Genomic DNA, 14,343 nt, shown 5'->3' with positions numbered 1-14,343 from the left:
TTGTCGGTGCAAAGCTCTTACCCATCAGGGACGTGTCATTGTCTGATTTTTATCAGTAGGAAAAGGCTGAAGTTTTAAAAAAATCATTCCTTAATCTGAAGGTTGGCTTGTTTGCCTCATTCTGACACATTAAAAAATCATGAGACCCATCCAGGTTTGTTTTCTTATACTTCCCAAGTCAGATTGAGGTAGGGTGGAGTTTTTTTCAACAGAAGAGGCCATGATCTGGCTGTTTGTGGAACTGGATTAGTTAGAGTTTAATTTGGGGATGGAGAATTGGTAAGAGGCATTTTAAGATGAATCACATCATTGAGGACGATAAACCCATCCTTCGCATAAGGCAATTTTGTAAAGATTAGTTGAGGATGGTGTGAAGCATGCTCACTGTCTAAAGCAAAGGATTAAAGTAACATTGTTAAGTGCGAGGTGACTTCATTCCTATATGAGTCAGCATGAATCGGGTTATGCTGTGATAACAAACAGCACCTCTGCCAATCTCCATGACTTAAAACAACAAAGCTGTATTTCTCACTTATGCCACTCGTGCACCAAGTGTTGGCTGGAGACCTCAACTCTATGTCAGTTTCACTCAGGATGGAGGTTGCTTGGGGCTCTGCCTGATGCTTCAACAACTGCCAAGGCAGGAAAAAGACAACATAGCAGATCACACACTGCTTTTGTCTTTTAATTGTGATGTAATTGATGTATGACATTGAATTATTATACTAGTTCCAGGTGCACAGCGTAGTGAGTCAGTACCTATGTATATTGTGAAAGGATAACATCGATGACCACACATAGTTAGAAATTGTGTTTCTTGTAACGAGAACTTTTAAGATATAGTCTCTTACAACTTTCAAATACACAGTACAGTATTGTTAACTGTAGTCACCGTGGTGTGCATTATATCCCTGGAACTTCTTTTTGTTTGTTCATTTAAGATTTCGCATATAAGTGCAATCTTATGGTATTTGTCTTTTTCTGCCTTATTTCACTTAGCATCATGCCCCTAAGGTCCGTTCATGTTGTCACAAATGGCAGGGTTTCCTCCTTTTTAATGGCTAAATAATAGTCCATTTGATATGTTTATCAAAACTGCTTGATATATACCAATTCCATTACATGTATGTATGTATGTATATATATGTATATATACAGACACACACACTGAGTGTGTATATATACACACACACACACACACACATATATATGTGTATATATCCGTATTGTTGTTTAGTTGCTAAGTCATGCCTGACTCTTTTGCAACCCCATGGACTATGATCCACCAGGCCCCTCTGTCCGTGGCATTTTCCAAGCAAGAATACTGAAATGGGTTACCATTTTCTTCTGCAAGGAAGATAGCTGACCCAGGGATCGAACCTACGTCTCCTGCTTGGCAGATGAATTCTTTAACTGAGCCACCTGGGAAGCTCCATATGCATATATGACTCAACTTTATCCATTTGTCAGCAGACAGGTTGTTTGCATATCTGGTCTATTGTAAGTAATGCTACTCTGATCATGAGGGTGCAGCTATCTCTTTGCCACAGTGTTTTCATTTATTTCCTATGGATGTACAGGAGCCCCCTGACCCCATATCCATGGGGGATGCATTCTGAAGCCCCCGTTGGAGACCTGGAAGTGAAGAGAGAACCAAACTTTATATGTACTATGTTTTTCCCTACATATACATACCTGTGATAAGGTTTGACCTTTCCAAGCGGCTCAGTGGTAAAGAGTCTGCCTACAATGCAGGAGACACAGGTTCGATCCCTGGGTTGGGAAAATCCTCTGGAGGAGGAAATGGCACCCCACTCTAGTATTCTAGGAGCCTGGCGGGCTACTGTTCACGGGGTCCCAAAAAGTCAGACACGACTTAGTGACTAAGCAACACAAATGATAACATTTAATTTATAAATTAGGTGCAGTTGGAGATTGATGGCATTGATAATTAAGACAGAACAATTATAATAATATACTGCAATAAATGTTACCTGGGTGTGATTTCTCTCTCACAGTACCTTACTGTACAAATTTAGTGCCTGTCTTTCTTAACCTTGCACTCACCATGCACTGTGGTTGTAATTTCTTCAGTTTGAGGTGTGACAGCAAAACCAGCATACGTTCCTTGTCCCTTCTTCACAACTTCAGCTATAGAAGACTGGTCCTTACTGTGAATCTTAGCAATCTCAGCTTATAATTTTTTTCTTTCCTTACGAAATGAAGAATTTTTACTCTTTTAATTAAAGGAAGCACTTTACAGCTTCTCTTTGGTGCTAAGTTGTGGCTGACTCTGTGACCCCATAGACTGCAGCACACCAGGCTTCCCTGTCCTTCAGTATCTCCTGGAGCTGGCTCAAACTCATGTCCATTGAGTTGGTGATGCCATCCAACTCATCTGTCGCCCTCTTCTCCTCCTGCCCTCAATCTTTCCCCAGTATCAGGGTCTTTCCCAGTGAGTTGGTTCTTCACATCAGGGGGCCATAGTATTGGCACTTCAGCTTCAGTATCAGTCTTTCCAGTGAATATTAAGGGTTGATTTCCTTTAGGGTTGACTGGTTAGAAGTTAATTTTCCCTTCCTTTCCCCATTTGTTATAACCACATCCGTGGGACTCTAGGTCATTCCTTTGGAAATGGGATATTTCCACTTCCACACATTGACTGGGAAAAGGCCAGAGTGGAGTGTCAGTGCTGGGTGTTCTTGGGGCCAAATATCTGAGGATTGTTAATGCTTGTAAGTTAGGGGGTTGGTGGAAGAGAAGGGACTTTAAGTGACGAGGATGGGAAACACTGGAGAGCTGATTTCAAGGAGGACCTCTCCTTGATCCAAAATGGGCAGAACATGTTTCCACGGTAATGCATGACCAGGCTGGCTGCTGCCCTTTCCTCTTTCGGAGTGTGTGATACATGTCCCCCCGCCCCTCACCTTTTGTACTGTGGACCCTGATTAAGCCGAGGCTTCTGAAGTTGCCCTTTGGGTCCTGGTGTGGCTTGCAGCCCCCAGCTCCCCTGCGATGGGGGCCCCACCTACCTGGGTCGGTGCTTACTGTACCGCAGGGAAAGCCCCTGTCCTGTTCCCATGGGATGCCTTTGCTTTCTGCGGGATACTGAGCCCTACATTGGAATCCAGCACTTGTGAAAATCTGAGCCATTCTTGGATCTGCTTCCTTATTTTTTCCTGCAGAAGGAGCAGGGAGGGGAAAGAGAAAGACAGTTTGGACCATCCTGCTGGGCCGGATGCCTATCGGTGTCATCAAGCTTTCTCTAATTATTCATTGGTTCTACTATGGTGTAGTTGAAAGATCAAAACCACCACTGGTGTGAAGGAAAGGAAAAAGCACCTATTTGGGAAGAGAATCATGTGATGGGAGTGTCTCAGCAGACCTGTCTTCCTTCAGGTCTCTCTCAAAAGCTTGAACTTACCAGAAAGACTGTAAGCTGGCTTTTTTCTTTTTATTAGTGCTGCATACCAAAATAATTGTGTAGTTAGGAATGGATTAGTGACAGCAGAGAGACCCATCGCAGATACTAGGCAGTCTGTGTGTGTGTGTGTGTGTGTGTGTGTGTGTGTGTGTGTGTTGAGAGCTCAGAACACAGCAAGCTTGACTCCTCCTGACCTGCCTTGGGGCTCAGGAAAGAGAAGAAAGCTCCCCAGACAGCTGAGATGTCTCTTGAATTACACATCCCTTCTTTATATCTTAATAGATTCTTTTTCTGGGGATATTCAGGTAAAGGGAAATGATTTGTTTCCCAGAGGGACAAGTCTGTGATTTTCCCCCTCAAGCAAGTGACAGGGAAATTGGCCAGACTCGGGAAGGGAGATCGTTTCTTAGGGTTGATGCTGGTTACCTCTATCAGCGGTTCTCAATCTGGGGCAGTTTTGTCACCCCAAGAGGGTATGTGGAAATGCGTTATGTCTTGTGTGGGAAAACTGGCTTTTAGAAACATTTGTGTTTATTTATTTTTGGCTGTGCTGGGTCTTTGCTGTTGCTGCACACGGGCTTTCTCTAGTCGTGGTGAGCAGGGGCTACTCTCTATTGAGGTGTGCAGGCTTCCCTTGCAGTGGTGTCTCTTGTTGCGGAGCACGGGAGCTAGAGAAAATACTCAGTAGGTGTGGGCATGGGCTTAGTTGCCCCTCAGCACGTGGGATCTTCCCAGATCAGGGATCAAACCCGTGTCCCCTGCATTGACAGGTGGACTCTTAACTACTGGACCACCAGAGAAGTTCTAAGACTGGCTTTTTAAAAACATTAATTTAAACTTTATTTTGTTATTTATTTTTAAGAGTGGTTTGAGGTTCGTGGCAAAATTGAGGGGAAGGTGCAGACAGTTCTGGTATATTCCCTGCCCCTACACATACATGGCCTCCCCTCCTAGCATTATCCCCTCCCAGAGGGGTCCCTTCATTACAGTGGATGAACCTGAGACTGGCTTGTCATGCCCAGGTCCAAGGATGCCACGTATTCTGCCATACCCAGAACAGCCCTCTCCAAGGAGGACTTACCTTGCTCAGCACCAGCTGTAGCCCTACTGGGAAGCAATGCTGGACTGGGCACAGGCAGGCGGGAGCAAGCTGCAGGCTTCTCTCACATCCTTGGAAGTGATGGGTCTGTGGACTCTTGATTGGTTTGTATTTCAAGGAGTGTGGTTTATGGCCAAGCAGAGGTGAGTAAGAGGGCCTTGAGGATTGGACAGCACACTGACGGCACTGTGCTCTTTCTAATGTGGGTGAAGTTGAGTAAGAGTGCTCACAGCCTCAGGGAGAGGGGGAGATGAACTGTCTGTAATCTATCTGGGTGAGTCTAATGAGGTGACACACTCTGGTCCCCATTCTCAAGGTTCAAGAGGAACATCTTTAAAAAAAGGGTCTCAGGGACCTGCATCTGAAAGCACCTGCTCATAAGCAGGAGAATGAACCACAATCGATCAAATGCCCCTTTGAAGAAATCCATTTTCTCAGTCTGTGCCTTCAAGGAGGAAGCGCTATGGAATGGTACACAGGCTCTGGGGCCAGATCATTGGGTTGAATTCCAGCATCACCACTTCTTCGCTAGTGTCTGTCCTTGGGCACGTCACTGCTCTATGCCTCCATGCTCCCATCTATAAAATGGGGAGAAATTGATACCAACCTCCCAGAGGCAGTATAAATAAAGAAGTGAACTTTCCAGAGCCCGATACATGGGAACCATTCAATAATAAAAATGATGATGAGGATGGTAATTTTTCTAGCCTCTCAGCCTATTGTATGTGTGTGTCAATTATTTTGGGAACTGACTAGACAGTATGTTGGGCAAATTTTTCTATAGGTTTTTTTTTCTTTCCCCTAGTCTTTCATCTTTCTTTTCCTCCCTCTGTCTCCCTCCTTTTAATCATATGTTGGATCTCTAGATTGAGTCATTAACTTTCAGACCTTTTCTTTCCTATTTACCATCTTCTCCCTTTTTGACTTGTTATATATTCTTCCCCTGTTCTGTGGAAACTGCTCTCATCAAGGCCACCTTCTTGTCGCCAAATGCAGTGACTTGATTTCATTCTTCATCTTACATGACCTCTGTATATAATGCTCTTCAGCTTCTAGAAGTTCTTCTTCAGTAGTAGACTGACTGACTTCAAAGACAGTAGCCTTTTCTGATTCTTTTCTGCTCTTCTGAGCATTTCTTCTCATCCTTTTCCAGCCCGCTTTCTTTTGTGTGCATTTTAAGTAGTGGGTCCTCCAGAGCTCTGAAACCTGCTTTATTCTTTTATTTCTTTCTAGTCTTTGTGAGCAACCCCAGCCATCCCTTTCCGTGGCTTATTGTGGTTGTTGAATTGCTAAGTTGTGTCCAACCCTCTTGTGACCCCATGGACAGTAGCCCACCAGGCTCCTCTGTCCATGGGGTTTCTCAGGCAAGGATATTGGAGTGGGCTGCCATTCCCTTCTCCAGGGGATCTTCCTGACCCAGGGATTGAACCTGCATCTCCTGCATTGGCAGGCGGATTCTTCACCTGGGAAACCCAACTGCAGAAGCACTCTTCTATCTGTGGCTCTTTCCTAAGCCCTTTTCAAATTCTAGAATAATGTCAAGAATGTCAATGCTGTTTCAGAGCACAGCCTTTTGAAACGTTTTATTGACCACTCCCTTTGTCCATGGAGAATGAAATCTGATTTGAATGTCCAGTTTCTGTTGTCTCCAAACTCTTCCTGACTTGATGCCCTTTCTCCATGTTGCCATAACCACTCATATCCTATAATGCTGAGAACAGAAGGAGCTGAGGTGTGGGGGCCTTCCGTTGCTTGGTCTTTGGTGAACTGGATCCCCGACCCCGTTTCTTCCTTTGCCCCTTTGTTTGGCTGAAGCTTCCACTTGCTGTTGCTTCCTAAGAAAGGGCAAAGTAAACTTTTCCATGTCCGCAAATACGTCTCTTTTGCCCTTCCATTGGGTGAATACATTTTTAGGTATAGAATTCTAGGTTGAATATTTGTCCATCAGAATTTGGAAGCAATTTGCTCAGTAAGAGTAACAGTATGAAGTTGTTATGGAGAATTATGCTGTCTTTCTGATTCCAGTTCCTTTGGAAATATGACCTGACCCACCCTCCTGAGAGCTCTTAGCGTCTTCTCCTTGTCCTTATGGCTCTGGCATTTCATAATTTTGTGCCTTGGTCTGTGTGTGTCCACTTGTATGCATGCCATGCTCTCATTTATGTGATAATCCTGCCACAGACCCTGTGGTCCTTTCTCCCATATCTTCCTCCTCTTTGTAAGCAAGATTTGCCTCTCTGCTTTTTCGTCTTCCCAAACGTTGTTGAAATACCTCATTTCCTCTTGCCTCCCCTCTTCCTCTTTGTGCACCAATATTTATTTAATTCCTTTGTATGTTAACGTGGAGAGGAGGTAGAGACCTGTGTTCTAGCCATGTTTAACTGGAAATCACTCTGAAGTGTTTCAAAAAGTTTACAGTGTCTTTTCAGGAGCTGGTCTGTTTCTGCAAGGCACGTGATGACTGCGAGAATTTCGGCAACTCCTTCCTGCGACTTTTTCTAGTGGTCTCCAAGCACAGTCAGACATTTGTTACAGATCATAACAAGCCTGTCTGTGCTTACGGAGTAGAATCCGGGGTCCTCAGTTTGCATTTATTTTGTCTTCCGTTTAGTTCAGCCTCATTGGTGCTTCACCTTGCTATCTGATGGGAAATATTCCTCCCATAAACCTCAGTAAGATGTAATGGGTTTCTGCAGTGGGAATATTGTCCAAGCAGCAAAACCAAATCACAGCAGGTGCTCTGTCTTGGGACCATGTGTCTTGCAAAGCAGCCATTTAAAACGCCACTTGTAGAAAGCCACAAACAGTCACAGCTAATTCACTTTACAGGAGTTTTATTTGTACGTAGGGGAGAATCTCACCAGCAAACAGAATCGTTGCTTTACCAAGACTGTAGCATTACTTATCTTTGTCAACTTGTGTTCATAGATCACCTTAGGTCCTAGGCTTTCTCTTTAGGGTAGAAAATGGTGGCACTGGGGTTGGTGAAGATGGAAATGGTATTCTTTGAAGTCATTGGGGCAAATATAGTGCTCTCAAGAATGGGACATGGGACTTCGCTCTGGTGGTCAGTTGTTGAGAATCCTTCTGCCACTGTGGGGGACACAGGTTCTGTGTCTGGCCTGGGAAAATTCCACATGCTGCCGGTGAAACAAAGCCTGTACGCCACAACCACTGAAGCCCGTGTGCCTACAGCCGGTGCTCCTCAACAAGAGAGGCCACTGCACTGGGAAGCCTGAGCACCGAGACTGGAGAGTAGCACCTGCCTCACCACAGCTAGAGAAAACTGGTGCACAGCAAGAAAGATCCAGCATAGCCAAAAGAAAGAGTGGAACTGCTGGCTCAGCTGCACAGAGGCTAATAGTGTTCCAGCCTCAGTGCGGTCGTTTGTGAAAGCTGGTCCAAGTTAGACGCAAGCCTGCATTGGACTTATGCAAGACAGGATACAAGCCTGTCTTGGGCCAGGGAGGCTTGCGAGCAAATGAAAGTGTTAGCCTCTCATTTGTGTCCAACTCTTTATGACCACATGGACTGCAGCCCACCACGCTCCTCTGTCCATGGAATTCTCCATAGAAGAATACTGGAGTAGGTTGCCATTTCCTTCTCCAGGGGATCTTCCCAACCCAGGGATTAAACCTGGCCTCTCGTATTACAGGCAGATTCTTTGTCCAGTGAAAGTTACTTCCTACTCCTGTAGGAATCTGATGGCCATGCTGGAAAGGTTCTTATCCTCCAGGGACTTAGCTGGACGTGGGACTCCCAAGGAAACTCTTTAAATCTTAATGCCCAAGATACATTCCCAGACCAACTGAGTCAGAATCTTTGGGGGTGGGACCCAGCATCAGTAGCTTTGTCTATTTTAAAAATATTTATTTATTTATTTGGCTGTGCCAGGTCAGTTGATCTTTAGTTGCAGCTCATGGGATCCAGATCCTTGCCCAGGGATTGAACTTGTGCCCCCTGCATTGGGAACTCAGAGTCTTAGCCCCGCTGGACCACCAGGGAAGTCCCCACAGTGAGAGCAGTTTTGAAAGCTCTTGAAGAGACAAAGGACAGGGTGCATACTACCACTGGCCATTTTTCAAATCCTGTTTTTGTTACATAAGTGAAGAAATTTAACTTTTAATTATTTTGAACTAATTTAGATGGGAAGAAAGAGGAAATAATCATGTCATTATTATTTAGATTCTCTCTTCTTTTGCAGCTGTTTCCATGGTGTGGTGGGGTAGAGTTTTTTCCCTCCCATGAGAGAGAATTAAGGGGTTATTGTCAACTCAGAATCTAGGGCATTTGGGGACTATCCTTCTAGTGGATTTTGCTCCCGTGGAAAATATGATGGGAAAAAATAATGGAAGGGTCCGTGGGCAGGGCTGGGCACTGGCTGGATGTGACTTCACCTGGGTCCCGTGTCTCTCCTGGGGGGTGCAGGTCCCGTGGCTGTCATCAGTGGCGAGGAGGACTCGGCTAGCCCCCTGCATCACATCAACCATGGCATCACCACGCCCTCGTCGCTGGATGCCGGGCCAGACACGGTGGTCATCGGCATGACCCGCATCCCTGTCATCGAGAATCCGCAGTACTTCCGTCAGGGACACAACTGCCACAAGCCAGACACATGTGAGTACTGCGGGAGAGTCTTGTCCCTCCTGGGGCTGGAGGGGGCATGGCGGTAGACCATGTAGGCGGGGGTTCTGGAACATTCTGGGGTGACCTACCACCTGCTAACTTCCCACTCTCTAAGGGACCCTCCTTCTTTGTCTAAAAACTCGATGAACAGCCTGGGCAAAGGGATGCCACAGAACAGAGGGCCCTGGGTGGAGCGGGCTCGGGGCAGGGGAAGGGGAATCAGCCTGGAGGCGGGAGGCCCAGCCCCACCTGGAGAGGGGCTTCCAGTAAGGGAGGGGACACAGGCACGGCTGGCTGTATCTGTAAACAGCTGGCCTGTGTGTGCAGGAATCTTTGCCCAGACTACCGTCCCAAGGTCGTCAGGCCCTCCACCCACACCTCCCCAAGAGGTGAAGGGAGGGAAAGGTGGCGAGTACCTTTGGAATGGAAACATCTCTCCAGCTGCCCCTCCAGTGCCCCGAAGTGTATGGTCTGAGGATCGGATCATGACCCCGTGCTTGGACCCCTCCCCTCCTTACCGTAGATGTCTCCTTGAGATCAGAGGGCTCAGGGCACCTACTTCCTACTCTCTCTCACCTCCCAGTGGTTCAGGGCCTCCCTTGCACTTCTGCTGAGGCTGCTAGGGCCTCTCCTGGCCCCAGGAGCCCTGGTGCCTCTGCTCTCCCTCCGGCAGGTGTTCCCCTTCCTGTGTCCCCGGGTTGAAATCTAGGCTCAGTGACCCCAGTGCACACCCCTCCACTCCCACTGCTCCTGCTCCCCCAAAATGGTCAGTGATGTCTGGAGAGGGAGCCCTGGAGGCTGCCTTAGAGCTGGAAGGGACAGAAGAGATGGGTTAGGTTAAGGCCTCATCTGCAGACAGGAAACCCGAGGTTTGGGGAGGCTGGGAGTCCCCCTCCCCTGCCCACAGGCTTCTGCCAGTCTGTTCGCTTCATCCGGTCAGCTGGTCCAGGTCAGCGCAAGGAGAAATGCCCCTGGCCTTGCTCTCCCCCGGTGGAGCTGTCTATATTTGGGATGCACTCTGCAGTTCACAGAGCTCTTGCTGCTCCCACTAGTCCATCTGATAGCAGAGCAGGCATTCGGCCACCTCATCCGCCTTCACTTCTGTTTCTCTGGTTCTGTTTTTAGTGAGAGGATTGCCACCATGGGAGGGGCTGAGCTTGAATCAGGACGAGATCATCATTTGCCTCCCAACCTTGAGAGTCCCCTAGAATCTGTCTCAGTGTTTGTCACACTCCCCCATCAGTACCAGTTAGAGGAAGGATACTTGGGTTCTAAACCAGGGCTGGGCAAGGGAAGAAAGATACCTGTGTTTCGGATAAACAGTGGGGAAGACCATGTCAAGAATGGTTCTACTCTGGCTTGAAAGCTCTCGCCTCAGATCAGGATCATCCTCGACTGACCTGGATGTGGCCATGGGGAAAGTCCTTCCTTGATGCTAGCGTGAGTCCGAGCTTAGTCTGGGGTTGGCATTGCTGAGTTTTATAGAGTGATGTTGGTACTTGAATAGAGGCTTGGCACTGCTGTGTTGAATATGCAACTGGTTCTCCTTATTTCGAGTATTCTATAAAATCACCGTGAACATGAAATTAGCGAACCCTGGACCATTGTTCCTGGGGAAATCCAGGGTTAGGTTCCTTGTGAGCCCCTGGTCACAACCTTTTTATCAGCTGATCAAGACGTAACCTGTATTGCGTGTGCTTCTGTTTAAGGACAGCTTAATACATATTATTGATTCATTAACATTGAGCTCATAGTGGCCAACAGCACTGTGACTCAGGCCTGGACCAAGCTTATCAAACACACCTGTTTTCTCCATACGGCACATCACAGCCTTCACGCTCATAGAGACACTAGACCTCACTTGAGCACTCTGCTCGGGGGCTGCTTTAAACAGCGAACTCACCCACAGAAAGCACAAATATGCAATGAAAGTGGCGTTGAATAAACCATGAGAAGGACGCTCGTTTATAGCCCAAGAGACACAACAAGAAGGCAGAGAGCGTGGCTTTTTAGCCTTAACTAGGGACGTGCATGTGGGGGTGACTCAAATTTGTCACCACTCCTTGAATATTTGTGAATAACTGTGAAAGCACCGTGCGTGTGGGTTTATGGGGTTACACATCAATTGTAGTGAGTAGATGAATTTGTGAAGGCAGAACCCAGGAAAAAATGAGGATGGGTTGTGTTCCTGTTAGTGGGAGCTCTGGGTCTCAGGGCAGAGGAGGGTCACGTGGGCTCCTGATCCCACGGAGGGTGACTCGGTGTCCACATGGGGAGAATCTGATGTGTGGGAAGGCGGCTCCTTCTGGGTTGTTGGAATAAGTAGGCGCCGTGGAGAAACCTTTGGGGTCTGAATGTCCTTTGAGGTCAGAACCCAGCCCCCAGCCAAGGAGCTGTCGCCCTAGGAACTGGTGCAGCAGAGAAGCATCCCCGAAGCTCCTTGGGTTTGTGACTCAAAGCAGGCAGCCTCTCTGTGGTTCTCACAGCATTTCTCTGTATAAACAACGGGGTCAGCAGAGACAGTGAGGAAGCAGGTTTAGCGACAAGACTTGAGGGAGCAGAGAACAAACAAGACCTCACAGGAGAGAATCCCTCGCTGACTCCAGACATCCAAACCCTCCGATATTTAGGGGAGATGCCCTTTTCAGGGAAGCAACGCATTGTGCCCTGTCAATAGACAGCAGACGGCTCTTAATTGTTTTCAGAAAACACGTGTGGCAGGACAAACAACGTACAGGAGCCTTGTTAGGGGATTTAGTTAATCCTCCCTCTGTGAATCTGTGGCTGACTCACACAGTCGGGGAGGGGAGCACCCGGCCCTCTCCTCGCTGAGGTTTATGGGCTGGGAAACAGCAGGTCTCTGATTACAAAGCCTTCATCAGTCAAAGGCAAGGGACTCCAAGACACATCCCCGTGTGCGAGGAGACACCATCATAAATAATTAAAACCACATGTGCCTGGACGGATAAGTAACAGCGAGCGTTTACGATGCTGCAGACGGGGCTGGGGTCACTCCTTTGGGGGTGATGGCAAGAAGCAAGGGATTAAGCAAAGAGAAATGCTCATATCTCAGGGGCCCCCCAAGGGGGCCTCTCCTGTCTGATTCTCTTCCTCATCTCATTTAGTAATGTGGACCGTGGGAAGACATCTTAGGGACACAGCTACCTGACTTCAAGCTTCATTTCCGCAAGTCCCCCGGTGATGAATTTAGCACAAAAATGCTTTGCTTTTCTTTACACATGTGTTTATCATAATCGGGGGGACCTCTCCGGCTGGAGTGACGAAGATGCTGCCCTTCTTCCTGCTTCTCGCCGTCTACAGTCTGGGCCAGAGAGTTTTTCATGGCGTGTCAGAGCTGCTAGGAAGCTTAGGGATCACCCAGTATCATTCATTATCGGAGGCTCGCAGCCTCTCACCTCTGTCCCTGAGCGCGCTGCATATGGCATTGTCTTTATTTGGAATGTACTCAGCCTTTCCAGGGATTCTGGAAGAGCTGAATAAAGATGCTCCTACTTGGGGTTGGATACAGAATCTGCAGGCTAGTGAGGCCTCCCTCATATTTTATTTAAAGTCCCCTAATGCTTAAAAGCATCAGGAAACCGGTCTGCCTCCTTGTCACCCAGCTGATTAGGGGCTAGGTCCTTCTGAAGAAAACAGAGAAGGAAATGGCAACCCACTCCAGTATTCTTTCCTGAAGAATCCCTTTGACAGAGGAGCTCGGCAGGCTCTAGTCCATGGGGTCGCAAAGAGTTGGACATGACTGAAGCGACTTAGCACACTCACCTTGTGAATAAGACAGCGAGGGGCCGGTCTAGATGGGTCACTGGGGAGAAGTTTCAAGCTCTTTGTAGCCACACTGGGCAATCGGTGACTTTCGTTCCCCTTGTGACAGCTCTGGGCTGCAGTCATGGTGCCTGTTCTGAGTTGGACTGTGGGCAACTGTGTTAGGATCACGCTCTGGCTCGTTCCCATTGGCTGATTGGGAGGCTCCTTGGCTCTGCTGAAGGCCCTGGGGTTCTCTGCACCTCCCCTTTTCCCGAACCTATTCTCAGAAGACAGCTGTGCCTCTTGGTTGAGAGAGCAGGGGCCAGCTGGGCTCGCTAACCCGCATCGCCCTTCGTTTCCTGCCCTCTGTGCCCAGGCCAGGCTGTCTGCCTTTATTCCCAGCTTGTTTCTGTCTCAGAGGAAGCCATTCCTGATCTTCCCAGCAGCAGTGCTCCCACCTCTCCATCCCTCTGCCCCTCCTGGCGGGCCTGCAGTCAGGGACTCCCCCCGCCCCGACCTTGGTCCTTTTAGACACCGTCTCCTTCTGCTCGGCCCTGCACCTCTTCATGTTCTCTGGCACATAGCTCCATTTCCCCAGGAATCCTTGAATCCTCCACACCCTCCATCTCTTGGTAAAACTCGAGCATATTCCTTTGGGGTCTCTTCTCTTCGTTATAATCATCGTCATTCACAGAGTGCTGATTTTTCTCCTTTTCATCTATTCAATAAATATTCATGGAGGGTTTGTGTCAGGCCTTTTAGGCTCTGGAAACAATGGGGGGAAAGGCATGCATGGTCCCTACCCTCAGGGGCTCACTGCCACCGGGCTGGTGTCCAAGACACAGGATGGCACACTCTGTTCCCCCTGGGGCCTTGTGAAGGCTTCACCTTGCTCCTTTCTGCTGATGACTTGCCAGCCTTTACCCCTGGACACTTCTTTCCAGGTCTCGCTCCAACCGCATGCCTCCGACTCTTGCCACAGTGTAATTCCTCCTTCAAATGCCCGTCTTCTCTCCACACGTCTCTTCCCTCCCTCTTCTTCCTTCCTGCACCTGTTCATCACTCAACCCCTGGCTCATTTCCACCCTCCCGTGAGACCTTCCTGGGCCCATGCTATTGCAATTGATCTTTCCCTCCTGGGAAAGGAAAAGCCATGCGCAATAGTCTTGCATGACTTGAAGTCAAATCTTCGGTCATCATGTCACTTCTCAAAGATGTGAGTACTGTCTCCCAAACCCAACTTTGAACTTATTCCAGAGGATGAAGCTCTTCTGCGTCATCAGTCTTCGTTCTCTCTGGAAACATAGCATGGAACTAGGGTCAGAGAAGACACCAGCCAAGCGCTAGATGACGCTTGGTGAGTATGTCTTCATTCCAGGACGCAGGCTGCTATCACAGACCAAGAGAGGGCGGTCACTGCTGGGCCTCG

General features: G+C 48.0%; 1 protein-coding gene across 7 annotated transcripts in view; it reads left to right on the top strand.

The window, feature by feature from the left end:
- Window positions 1-14,343, top strand: part of NTRK3 (neurotrophic receptor tyrosine kinase 3) — a 414,880-nt gene that overhangs the window by 237,394 nt on the left and 163,143 nt on the right. For all 7 annotated transcript variants that reach the window (XM_068990813.1, XM_068990812.1, XM_068990811.1 and 4 more), the window contains one exon: window positions 8,952-9,140. In XM_068990813.1, coding sequence (XP_068846914.1) covers window positions 8,952-9,140 — 189 coding nt within the window. The remainder of the gene's footprint in view (window positions 1-8,951; window positions 9,141-14,343) is intronic.

The sequence above is a fragment of the Capricornis sumatraensis genome, chromosome 19 (assembly GCF_032405125.1).
Source record: "Capricornis sumatraensis isolate serow.1 chromosome 19, serow.2, whole genome shotgun sequence".
Classification (NCBI taxonomy): Eukaryota; Metazoa; Chordata; class Mammalia; order Artiodactyla; family Bovidae; genus Capricornis; species Capricornis sumatraensis.
This window is presented reverse-complemented; position numbering and strand designations above follow the sequence as displayed.